This window comes from Chlorocebus sabaeus, chromosome 12, assembly GCF_047675955.1.
Source record: "Chlorocebus sabaeus isolate Y175 chromosome 12, mChlSab1.0.hap1, whole genome shotgun sequence".
Taxonomy (NCBI): Eukaryota; Metazoa; Chordata; class Mammalia; order Primates; family Cercopithecidae; genus Chlorocebus; species Chlorocebus sabaeus.
In genome coordinates this window covers 43,943,994-43,957,131 of record NC_132915.1, presented here as the reverse complement: position 1 = coordinate 43,957,131, position 13,138 = coordinate 43,943,994, and the positions used below count along the sequence as shown (strand labels likewise).

The window sequence follows — 13,138 nt, the reverse complement described above, 5'->3', positions numbered from 1 at the left end:
ACCAGTGATGATGAGGTTTTTTTTCATGTGTCTGTTGGCTGCATAAATGTCTTCTCTTGAGAAGTGTCTGTTAATATCCTTCAAGCACTTTTTGATGGGGTTGTTTTTTTCTTGTAAATTTGTTTAAGTTCCTTGTAGATTCTGGATATTAGCCCTTTGTCAGATGAGTAGATTGCAAAAATTTTCTCCCATTCTGTAGGTTGCCTGTTAACTCTGATGGTAGTTTCTTTTTTCTGTGCAGAAGCTCTTTAGTTTAATTAGATCCCATTTGTCAATTTTGGCTTTTGTTGCCATTGCTTTTGGTGTTTTAGTCATGAAGTCTTTGCCCATGCCTATGTCCTGAATGGTATTGCCTACGTGTTCTTCTAGGGTTTTTATGGTTTTAGGTCTTACATTTAAGTCTTTAATCCATCTTGAGTTAATTTTTGTATAAGGTGTAAGGAAGGGGTCCAGTTTTAGTTTTCTGCATATGGCCATGCAGTTTTCCCAACACCATTTATTAAATAGGGTATCTTTCCCCGTTACTTGTTTTTGTCAGGTTTGTCAAAGATCAGATGGTTGTGGATGTGTGGCATTATTTCTGAGGTCTGTTCTGTTCCATTGGTCTATATCTCTGTTTTGGTACAAGTACTGTGCTGTTTTAGTTACTGTATCCTTGTAGTATAGTTTGAAGTCAGGTAGCGTGATCCCTCCAGCTTTGTTTTTTTGTTTTTTTGTTTTTGTATTTTTGTTTTTGTTTTTTTTTTTTTTGCTTAGGATTCTCTTGGCTGTACCAGCTTTTTGTTGTTGTTTTTGTTCCATATGAAATTTAAAGTAGTATTTTCTAGTTCTGTGAAGCCAATGGTAACTTGATGGGGATAGCATTGAATCTATAAATTACTTTGGGCAATACGGCCATTTTCTCCATATTGATTCTTCCTATCAGTGAGCATGGATTGTTTTTTCGTTTGTGTCCTCTTATTTTCTTGAGCAGAGGTTTGTAGTTCTCCTTGAAGAGTTCCTTCATATTCCTTGTAAGTTGTATTCCTAGGTATTAAATTCTCTTTGTAGCAATTGTGAACATGAATTCACTCATGATTTGGCTCTCTGTTTGTCTGTTATTGGTGTATAGGAATACTTTTGATTTTTGCCCATTGATTTTGTATCCTGAGACTTTGCTGAAGTTGCTTATCAGCTTAAGGAGATGTTGGGCTGACTCGATGGGGTTTTCTAAATATACAGTCATGTCATCTGCAAACAGAGACAATGTGACTTCCTCTCTTCCTATTTGAATACCTTTGTTTCTTTCTCTTGCCTGATTGCCCTGGCTAGAACTTCCAATACTATGTTGAATAGGAGTGGTAAGAGAGGGCATCCTTGTCTTATGCCAGTTTTCGAAGGGAATGCTTCCAACTTTTGCCCATTCAGCATGATATTGGCTTGTCATAAATAGCTCTTATTATTTCGAGATACGTTCCATCAATACCTAGTTTATTGAGAGTTTTTAGCATGAAAGGGTGTTGAATTTTATCTAAGGCCTTTTCTGCATCTACTGAGATAATCATGTGTTTTTTGTCATTTGTTCTATTTATATCATGGATTACGTTTATTGTTTTGCATATGTTGAACCAGCCTTGCATCTTAGGGATGAAGCTGACTTGATCATGGTGGACAAACTTTTTGATGTGCTGCTGGATTCAGTTTGCCAGTATTTTATGAGAATTTTCATATCGATGTTCATCTGGGATATTGTCCTAATCAGACAGTTCCAGTGCAATTTCCAGGAATGAAGCAGTAGACAAAGGAAGTCTTCCTATCTGAGTCCAGGCATTTGTTAGTCAAGCTCTTGCTAGATTTCTTCTTTTCTCTGCAGGGAGGACCAGGAGATGGTACCAGGTCTCATTCCCCACTGCTCTTCCCACAGGACCAGTGCTTACTCTCACTGCTCTGCTCTTGGAGAGGTGGCCAACAACACACACAAGCAGCATGTAGGTATGTGGAAGGTTATCTAGGGACACCACCCGTTCCCAGGTAGCTGTCCCCATCTTACACACACTCCTTCAGGGCACTGAGCCCCACCTTTTCATACCAATAACCTAGCAGCTTGCCTGGGGTGCAGCCTCATGTTGCCACTGAAGAGTGATGCTGTGGCTAACACCGCTATGGAAGGATGAGGTGAAGAGACACTGGGGGGTCATACTCATTCTGCTGTTCCTTTTTGTTTTTGAGCCAAATTACATTGTATTAACAATCTTCAATTTGTTATCTATTCATTTACTATAAACATTTGGGTTGCTTTCCAGTTTTTTGTACTCTAAATAAAACTGTGTGAACATTCACATACAAGTCTTCGTAAAGACATGTTTTCATTTCCCTTGGATAAATGCCTTAGAGTAAATTGCTGGGTTGAATGGTAGGTTTATGTTTGATTTAATAAGAAACTGCCAAATTTTCCATGATCATGCATTTTACACTCCCACCAGCGATGTATGAGTGTTCCAGTTGCTTCACGTCTTTTCCACTACTTGGTATTATGGGTCTTTTTAAGTTTTAGCCGCTCTAGTGTATCTGGTTGTGATTTTAATTTACATTTGCCTAATGGCTAATGATGTTGAATATCTTTTACGTGTGTATTGACTAATCTTGTATTTTCTTTTTTTGGAGATGTCTTTTCTTTTTTTTCCCTCATGACATTTGCAGCCAATGGATATGTCCTTTCATATCTTTTGACCATTTTTAATTGGGTTGTCTTCTTACTGAGTCAAAAGAGTTTGTTATATATTCTGGATACCATTCCTTTGTCAGATGTGTTTGTATTTTCTTCTTGTTTGTTACTTACATGCCTTAAAATTCACCTGTTGTATTGTGCACAATTGAATATTTTGTAGTAAATGTATAGTTGTACAACCTTCACCAAAATTCAGTTTTAGAAAATTTCCATCACCTTGCCAGGACCCCTTGTACCCTGGCAACCACTAATATGCTTTTATAGATTTGATTTTTCTAGGCAGTTACTATAAATAGAATCATACATTGTATAGTCTTTTATGTCTCTTTTCACTTAATGTAATGTTTTTGAGGTTCATCTATATTGTACCATGTGTCAGTAATCTATGCCTTTTTATTGTTGAACAGAACTCCATCTTATGAATATGCCACATTTTGCTTATCTATTCATCAGTTGATGAACATGTGGATTACTTTCAGTTTTTGGCTATTATGAGTAATACTGCTTTGAATTTACATAAAAGTGTGTGGACATATGTTTTATTTATCTGGGGTAGACGCCTAAGAGTGGAAAGCTGCATTGAATGGTAAATTTATATTTAACTTTTTAATAAACTATTAATTAGTTTTAAAAGTGTGTGTCACATTTTACCTGCCTATTAGAAATGTATGAGGGTTTCAGTTTTCCACATCTGCACTAATAACTTATTATCTTTATTATAGCCATCCTAGTTAATATGTAGTGGCATTTCATTGCAGTTTTAATTTGACATTCTCATGGGGCTAGTGATGTTGAACATATTTTTATGTATATGTTTATTGACCATTTGGATATCTTCTCTGATAAACTGTCTATTCAAAGTGTTTGCCCACTTATTAAATTGTTTACTTATTGTTATAAGAATTATATGTTCTGGATACAAGGGCTTTATCAGATATATGATTTGCAAATATTTTCTTTTAGTTTATGGCTTGTCTTTTCTTTTTCTTAATGATATCCTTTGAAGCACAAAAGTTTTGATTTTGATGAATTCCAATTTACCGTTTTTAAAAGTGATCGTGCTTTTGATATTATCTCAGAGCTCTTTGCTTAACCCAAGGTCATGCAGGTTTTTATCTAGAAGTTTCATAGTTTTAGATTTTACATTTCTATCTGCTGTGATCCATTTTGAGTTAATTTTTATGTATACTGTGAAGTGAGGGTCTAAGTTTTCTTTGTTTTGTTACATATAGATTATCCGGTTGTGTCAGTACTTTTGACTGAAAAGACTATTTTCCCATTGAATTGTTTTGGCAAATTTATTGATAATCAATTGTTCATAAATTTAATGCTTATTTCTAGCATTTGAATTATGTTCCATTGTTCTTATCCTTATAGCAATACCACTCTGTAGCTTTATATTAAGTTTTGAGTTCAGGTAGTATAAATCGTCCAGCTTTGTTCTTTTCTTTCAAAATTATTCTACCTATTCTAGGTCCTTTGTATTTTCATATGAATTTTAGGATTCTTTGATCCTAATCAGTGCTGCCCACCATACCCATTGCACCATATCCAGGTCATAGTAGGAACTATCTACATCTGAAAAAAGCTTTTCCATGGAACTGGGGTTTTAATTCTCCAGATTTTCAAATATCTTATCTAGCAACTTTTGAAAGCTTCCTCTATTTGCTTGAGGGCTGTCCATTTCTTAGATGCTGCTCTGTGGGTTCCTTGATTACTGTGCTGAGGTGACCAGGGAGAGTTCAGAAACTAGGCCCTGTTTCCTGAGCTGTCTCCGAAGCCAGGAACAGGGTACATCCCCTCCTGCTCCCAGTTAGTGGCTCAGGGAGCTCTTCCCACTTAGTGACTCAGGATCTCTGCAGAGACCAGGTGGTCTAGAAGCAGCTGCCCCTCATCCTGGGGCACCACCATCCACCATTTTCCATCCTGGGTCATCTCTCTTGAATCTGCAGGACAGTGTTGGTTATGAGGACCCAGTGGCAGAGGTTGGGCTGGACCAGCACGTGGCAGAGCTGTAGCTTAACTAGGGACATAGGAAGGGACAGTCTTAAAGCTGATCAGGGCTCGTTCCATGTCTTCCTTGTAGTCAACGCATTTCCTCTTCAGTCCTTGAGCAAACATTGTGTCATGTGTCATGAGGTTGCCTGCCCAGCCCAGTCCACTGTCATTGTCCCACTCACCACCACTGCGTAGCGTGTGACATCTGGCCAGCACAGGGTGGGGAAGATCTATTCAGATGTTTTATTTCTTGTTAAGCTTGTTTTGGAAATTGATGTGTTTTTTTTTCCTAGGAATTTGTCTGTTTTATCCACGTTATCTAATATGTTGATGTAAAGTTGTTCATAGTAGTCCCTTAAAATCCTTTCAATTTTTGTAGTGTCAGTAGTGATATTCTCTCTTTCATTCCTACTTTTGGTAACTTATCTTCTTCTTTTGTTTTGTTTTGTTAGTGTACTTTAAAGATTTGTCAATTTCATTAATCTGTTTAAAATACATACTTTTGTTTTCTTTATTGTTGTCATTTTCCATTTCCTTTGTACTATAATTTCTAATTTCCTCCCTGTTTCTTTTTTTCTACTTGCTTTGGGTTTACTTTTTGAGATGGAAGCGTAAATTACTGGGTTGAAACGTTTATTTTTTGTAATATAGATTTTAAAAGCTATAAATTGCCCTCCCTGCACTACTTTAGCTGTACCACGTAAATTTTGATATGCTGTGTTCTTCTTAATTCAATTAAAACTATCTTAATTTCCCATTTGATCTGTTGTTTGATCATGGATTGTTTAGAACTATGTTGTCTAATTTCCAAATGTGGAGATTTCTCGAATTTGTTTCTGCTATTGATTTCTAATTTAATTCCGTTGTGGCTGGAAAACACACTTCGTATGAGTTCAGTTATTTTAATTTATTAGGATTTATTTTATGGATTAGCATATGATATATCTTGAACAATTTTTCATATGTGCTTGAGAAGAACATGTATTCTGATAGTAGTAGGTTACAGTAGTCTGTAAATGTCAGTTAGGGCGGTTGGTTAATGTGTTTGTTGAAGTCTTATATCCTTACTGCTTTTCTGTTTAGATTTTCTGTCAGTTATTGAGAATAGGATATTGAAATCTTTAAATATTGTTGAATTGATATTTCTTCTTTTAATTCTTTCAGGTTTTGCTTTATGTATTTTAGAGTGTTATTGTTAGGTGTGTATAGATTTATAATTGCTATATGGTCCTGAGTGTATACTGTACTGTTGGGTTTATAACAGAAAATACATGTACAAGTCAATATCACTTAAGAAAATCCTTCATGAAGCAGTAAATATATATAAATATATATATATATATATATAAAGAGAAAGAGGAAGGAAGGAAATGGAATTATATTGAAACAAAGTTATTGTATTTTACTGAATTAAATAAGTGTAAATCCAGAATAGATTGTAATGAGTTACAATGGACATTCTAATTGTCATACTAACTACTAAGAAAATAAGCCAATAAAATATGCTTAAAATCAATAGAGGAATTAAAATGGTACATTAAAAATAGATGTTTAATAAAAAAGGCAGGAAGAAAGGAACAGAGAAAAAATATAAGACACAGAAGACTAATTGTAAAATGGCATGCAGACATCAATTGTACCGATGATACTTTAATGTAAATGGAGTAAAAACCTCAATAAAAAGGCAAACATTTTCAGACTGTATAAAAAGCAAGATCCAACTATCCGTCTGTAAGATAAAATTTAGATTCAGACATATAAATAGGTTGAAAATAAGAAAATTAAATAACAGATAATCATGCAAGCAGTAATCATAAGAGCTAGAATAGCTACCTTGATATCAGGCAAAATAGATTTTAAGCTAAGAAATATTACTAGAGATAGAAGAATATTTTATAACTATAAGAGATATACTGAAAGGTTATAATTTAATATCAATAACTTTTACTGTTTCATGAAGTATTTTTGTAAGTGAAATTGGATTTTTTTCTTGCAGTTTTCATGATGGACAATACAATGATTGCTAGTAAAGATTGATGTTATGTCTCAGTTTGTATGAAGGGATCATGGACCACAGTTTTAGAACTGCTGACTTAAGCCATTTACATTTCAGATAACTTCATTATAGTTGTGTTTAAATCTGTCATCTTGCTATTTGTTTACTCTTTGTCTCATGTCTGCTGCTATCACAAAATACCTCAGACTGGAGAATATATAAAGAACAGAAATGTATTTATAGTTCAGAAGGCTGGAAAGTCCAAGATCAAGGCTCCGGCAGATTCAGTGTTTGATGACCTTGTTATTGCATTCTCAATGGCAGAAGGGGCAAACACTGTGCCCCCACATGGCAAAAGGGACAAAAGTGCTAAAAGGGACCACATTTACTCCCTCAATCCTCTAATAAGGCACTAATCCATTCATGAGGGCAGGTCCCTCATGACCTAATGATCTCCTAAAGGTCACACCTCTTAATACCATTATGTTGGGGATTATATATCAACATGAATTCTGGAAGGGACAGAAACATTCAAATTATAGCATTCTATCTGTTCTTTGTTCTCTTTTCCTGCCTTTTTTGGAGTAACTTTATTTTCCTTTACCCCATTTTATTCCCATTATGGGTTTACTAGCTATCCCTCTTTTAATTTTTAATGGTTTCTCTTAGAATTACAATATGCCGTATCACAGACTACCTTTAGATACTACTATGCTACTTCAAGTAGAATGTAAAAACACACAACATTTTGCTTCTACTTCCCCCTTTGTCCTGTTGCATATTGTTGTCTCATATTTTTCCAAGATATGTGTTCTAAACTTCCTGATATATTATTATTACTTTTCTTTTGCCAGTCAGTTATCTTTTTAAAAAATTTAAAAGTAGGAAAAATATCTTTCAAATTTCCCCATATGTTTATCATTTCTGGTGCTGTTCGTTCCTTTTGTAGATCCTAGTTTTCATGTAGCATCTTTATCCTTCTGTCTGAGAATTTCCTTTTACATTTCTTGTGATTCAGGCTTGCTGATGATAAATTTGCTCAGCATCTGTTTGTCTGAAAAATTTTTCTTTCACCCTCATTTCTGAAGCATATTTTTGTTGAATATAGAATTTGAGGTTGGTGGAGTTTGTCCCCTCCCCACATTCAGCCCCTTCCATTCTATTATTTTCTGGTATTTATATTTTCTGGTGAGAAGTCTGTGAAATTTTTTTCCTTTTATTCAATATGTCATTTTTCTCCATTTTAAAAATAGTCCCATTATCTCTGGTCTTTAGTAGTTTAAATATGATGTGTCTTGGTGTGGTTTTCATTGTGATTATCTACTTGAGTTTAAATTTGTAAGTCTATTATTTTCATCAGATTTGGAAAACTTTGGTCATTATAACTTCAAATATTTTGTCCAATTCCTTATTTCTAGACACATGTAATATCACTTAGTATTGTCCCTTAGATTACTAAGACTCAGTTCATATTTTTCAGGGCTTTTTTTCTGCCTGTCCTTTTGTTTGAATAGTTTCTGTTTCTATGTTTCATGTTCACTATCTTTTCCTCTGCGGTGTCTAATCTGCTGCTAACCTTGCTGCAAACCATGAAATTTTCATTTCAGATATTGTACTTTTCATCTCCAGAAGTCATATTTAGTTTTTCTTTATATCATTCATTTCTCTTTTAATTATATACATGTTTTTCTTTAAATACTTAAACATGGTTATAACAGCTGTGTTTTAAGCTCCTTGTCTGTTAATTCCATCATCTGTCATTTTTGCATCTGTTTTTATTGACTAACTTTCTTCTTCATCATGGTCACATATCCTTGCTTCTCCCCATATTTAGTAAGGTTTGGTTGGATGCTGGATTGTTTTAATTTAGCATTTTGGAGTGACTGCTTTTGTGCTTTCCTTTAAAAGTATTGGACTTTGTTTTGATAGTTGAATTACTTGCAAATCAGCTTGATCATTCCGAGACTTGTTTTTAACTTTTGTTGAAAAGGCTATGCTACTTCAAGTATAATAAAATTTAGTTTTAGTTTTATCCTAGAACTAAGGCATGTGTTCAATTTGAATGTCTCCAACCCTGTGTGAGCTCTGAAAATTGTTCAGCTCCCAATTTCCCAGTAATTTTTTTTTGTTCAACCTTGCAGTCTCATCCTACTCAAGTGTGGCTCTGTATCCAACAACAGTCTCAGAGATCTCACGAAGATTTCTGAAAGTTTTGCTCTGCAGGATACCTTCCTTCGTGGTTATGTGCCCTGAAAACTCCAGCCTCCACCTCTTCAGTTCAGTGAAACTACTACTCTGCTTGGATTCACCTCTTATACAATGGTCTACAAAGTGACTGCAAACAGAAATCCAAGGGAATTTCAGGAGTCACCTCATTTATTTTCCTTTTTTCAGTGATCATAGTAGTACTATACCACCTGTCAGGCAATGTGTGAGAATGGTTGTTTTGTACATTTTGTCCAATTCTTTCATTGTTACAGGAGCCTCCAGTACTTTTCAAACAGTAGTGCAGTTGCAGTTGCCTCTCCTTTTCTTCACTATGTGTATCTCTGGCAGTTTGAGCCAAGAGAGAGCATGGAGAAGTACAGTGACTAGAGAGCATTTCTGTTGAGGCTCATTCATTGACCCCTACCCCAGTGCTTTATGAATGTGTGCTGCAGATGTCATATAGCATCACAGCTGCTTCTCTGATTTATGAGCCAGAATTTTTTTTTGTATTTTCATTGTATTACCTGCTTGGTTGCAAGATGATGATGAGGAGGACTACTGTAGGATAAATTCATTTTATAGAGCAATTTCTCATGGGTCACAAGGGATACCACCCCATTTTCCTCATTGATATCGGCTTGATCATCTGAGTCAGTGGGCTCATTGTGGAAACATACGGAATCCTTTATGCTTTTTCTCAGGCCTCTTCTGTTGAATGAAATAAAGCCAGAGTCGATTGTGAATTGAAGCCTCTGTAGATACTTTTTAAAAGATCTTGTTCCGTCAGCCTTATAACTAATTATCATCATCATTACCACCACCATCATCATCTATACTTTATTGAGGAATCTCAACCCATTGGAGCCAAGATATAAAGCTTTTTTTGTAAATAATTGTGCCCTGTTAACTTCCATTTGTGCTACCGGATGATGGCTCCCTTAATGACATTTTGCTCAGATCTGTAATGTTTTTCAGTCACTTTTGTTTATCAAAACATTTATTCTGACAGTTAAGCCTTACTCGTGTTTAATTCTAATTTGTTTTTTGTTTTGTTTTACTTTGTTTTGTTTCTTGAGGCAGAGTTTCGCTCTTGTCACCCAGGCTGGAGTGCAGTGACACAATCTCAGCTCACTGCAACCTCCGCCTCCTGGGTTCAAGTGATTCTCCTGCCTCAGCCTCCCAAGTAGCTGGGATTACAGGCACCTGCCACTGCGCCCAGCGAATTTTTGTATTAGTAGAGATGGAGTTTCACCGTGTTGGCCAGGCTGGTCTCGAACTCCTGACCTCAGGTGATCCACCCACCTAGGCCTCCCAAAGTACTGGGATTACAGGTGTGAGCCACCGTGCCCAGCCTAATTTTAATCTTTTGTGCAATTCAAAGGTCTATTTCACCCCTACACCTAAGTCAGGCTAGAGTTGAGACTCCAGAGCTGCTTTCTCATGCAGAGATTCAAGTAGGAAAAAGGAAGAGGCCAAAGGACAACAGCCAGGTTCTTCCCTATTGGTTGTTCCTGCTTCTCTTGCTGGCACCAGCTGACTATTGACATCTTCTGTGTGGTTAGTTTTCTCTTACTAGCTCTTTAATAGTCTCTCTGGAGAACCCTGGGAGAGACAAAAGATACTCCCCTCTGCAGATCCCTTAATTTGAGGGATCAGGCTTCCACTTGACCTCTTTCATCTCCTTTGACTCCAGTGAAAGACAGTCCACCCAGCAACATCTTGTGGCTGGGATGCTTTTGCATGGTAGGTGGGGCTCTTTATTGAGGTATAGGTGAAATGAAAAATGTTCAGCCACCCGTAGGTGGTATCCACCCAACTCGTGGGAATTTTATTCTTTCTATGAAAACAGTGGAAATGTAAGCAGCTTCTCAGCCAGGTCTCTCAACTCCACCATCTCGTCATCACTCATTTCTCCAAGACCAAACAAAACAACAAATATTCAACAGGCCTAGTGCCTTACCAGCTTTCAGGGGAAAGATGATCATTAACATCTTGGTTAATGAAAAGTGCGGGTTTGGGGAACATACAGAACTTAGCTAGAATTTCTTTTAGTGTCTTTCTCCCTTAGCTTTGGGGAGAAGAAGTGTCAGGTATCCTCCCCCATGGGAAAAGGGTGGTTATAACCTCTTCTAATGAATATTCACTCACAGGCAACACATCTTTGCCAGTTCTTCCTTTATTTTAATAGGATGGCTGGGGTTGGAGTTGGGGAAGATGGAAACCAGCACCTTGCCGTAAACCTAGAACATTTTGTGCCATCAGTTTATGCATTTGCTGCAATTCCAGGACAATGGGGAAAATTCTGTTTTATAATAACAACAATAACAACCATGAAACTATACTACTAGTAGCTGACATTTACTGAGTACTTATTAAATGCCATGCATGGTACTGAGATGCTTACAGGCATTACCTCCTCAAATCCTCAAGACTATGAAATATCATCCCTTATTATCTCTATTTTACAGGTAAGAAAATTAAGGTCACTCAGCTATTCTGTAGGAGAGTCAGAATTCAAACCTGAAGTCTGCATTTTTAGGTACTAGTGGTGTTTTTCCCTCCAGATTATGCATTTTGGACATTGATACTACTGAGTTTCCATCTTTAGGTGCATCTTCACAGGTATCAATTGGAGGAACTGGAGAAGATGCACTAGCGCTGTGAGACAGAAGTCATTCTCAGCCAGGAGTCTCATTTTCTCCTTGGAGTCTCTAACTTCAGGATTCTGTGATTTGGCCATAAATAATAAATGTGGGTTTGTAGAGGTTAATAAAATGCTCATTGAATTACTGCCAACTTTATTTTAGGTCCTCGTTTCTTTCGTTGTTCTCTTAGGTACTAACTGCCTCTCTGGGAATTAATTTCCCAAGGTGGATTTGAATTAATTCCCCCAGGCCACAGAATTGTAATCTGGAAGAGTTCATTCAGCAAATGGCACCCAGCTTTTCTCACTCTGGTTTGCCAAAGACACTGTGAGGCTTTGTTTGAACACAGGCAACAGTACTGGACGACAGATGTTTACAAATACCATTTGTTTAATTACTTAGGCACTTTATAATATATTTTTCTCTTAAGCTGTGGAAAACACATCCTTTATCAGCTTTAAATCAGAGTGTAACTTTGGAGTACCATTCTGGCTGCCTTTTTTCCTTGTGCATTGGTCCAGACAGATGGAGTGAACAAAAAAGAGAAAGGGGAAGCTGTTGGCAGTTACCCTCAACTTTGCCTCTTTGTAGCAGCAAGCAGCAGTATAGAAATGAGTACCCTTTCCAATTTTGCTCCCAACCCCCTAAGGAGAAAAAAGCACCCAAACCAGCAGAAAAGCACTCACAGCCATCTAGCTGAAAAGACAGTCAAGGTGGGGGATTGCTTGGTGGCAGCCCTCTGTAGAAGTACATCTTACAGTATCTGTAGTCAGTTTCTGAATTCTGTGAATTTCACAGGGACCTGGCATGGCCTTTTTGACTGGTGCAAGCACTAGTAGAAGATTTATGTGGGCATGATAAGAGTGCCCAAGGTGGCCTTTCTCTCTGTGCACTGTGACTTCAGTCCCTTAAAAGTGCCGCAGAGTGCCTGACTATTGCACCTTGAGAGGATGCGGGCATGTGCTAAGTTGGTCGAGATTTCAGATGCCTTCATGTTTCTAGGGGAAACCCGCAACAGGAAATGGGACTCTCAAAACCACCTTCAGAGATATATTGTGGCCACAGACTCTTCTTACTCAAGCCTCAACATGCCAAGCTTTAGGGCCATTCTCCTCCACCCTTACATCATTTCCACTGAAGCTTCTCAAAGTACTCACAGCCAGGAGACTCTCACCGGGAGAATTTCATTCAGTAGGGATTGATGGCAAATGGGAATTTGCATCCATATATCAATCCACAGACAATTGAGATATTCAGCTATGGTTAGTGTAATCACTACATTAGTGCTTTCTAAAATATATCACTAAATATATCCTTTGTATGTAACAGTTACTGTGAGGCTTTGTTTGAACACAGGCAACTTAGTTCTCTAGAACTAAGATTCCAACCCTGTCTCTGCCACTTACTAGCTGTGTGACCCTGGACAATATACTTAAACTCTCTGTGCCTTATTTTCATAATCTCTTTCATAACCTCATGGGGCAGTTTGGGGATTAGATGAATTAGCACATGTGAAACACTTAGGATGCAGCAATCTCTGTGAATACATTGTTATGATTTGCCTATAGAGGAAAGAACATTTGC

At 37.0% G+C, this 13,138-nt stretch overlaps 1 protein-coding gene across 2 annotated transcripts in view; it reads left to right on the top strand.

The window, feature by feature from the left end:
• Positions 1-11,878, top strand: part of ZDHHC21 (zDHHC palmitoyltransferase 21) — a 98,004-nt gene extending 86,126 nt beyond the window's left edge. Inside the window, exon 9 of one of the 2 annotated variants that reach the window (XM_007969207.3) lies at positions 8,843-11,878. In XM_007969207.3, coding sequence (XP_007967398.2) covers positions 8,843-8,908 — 66 coding nt within the window. In that variant the 3' untranslated portion in view covers positions 8,909-11,878. Of the gene's footprint in view, positions 1-1,852; positions 3,610-8,842 lie in introns of those variants that run through there. The other variant, XM_073021612.1, reaches the window with a different exon arrangement.
• The last annotated feature ends 1,260 nt before the right edge of the window (positions 11,879-13,138 follow it).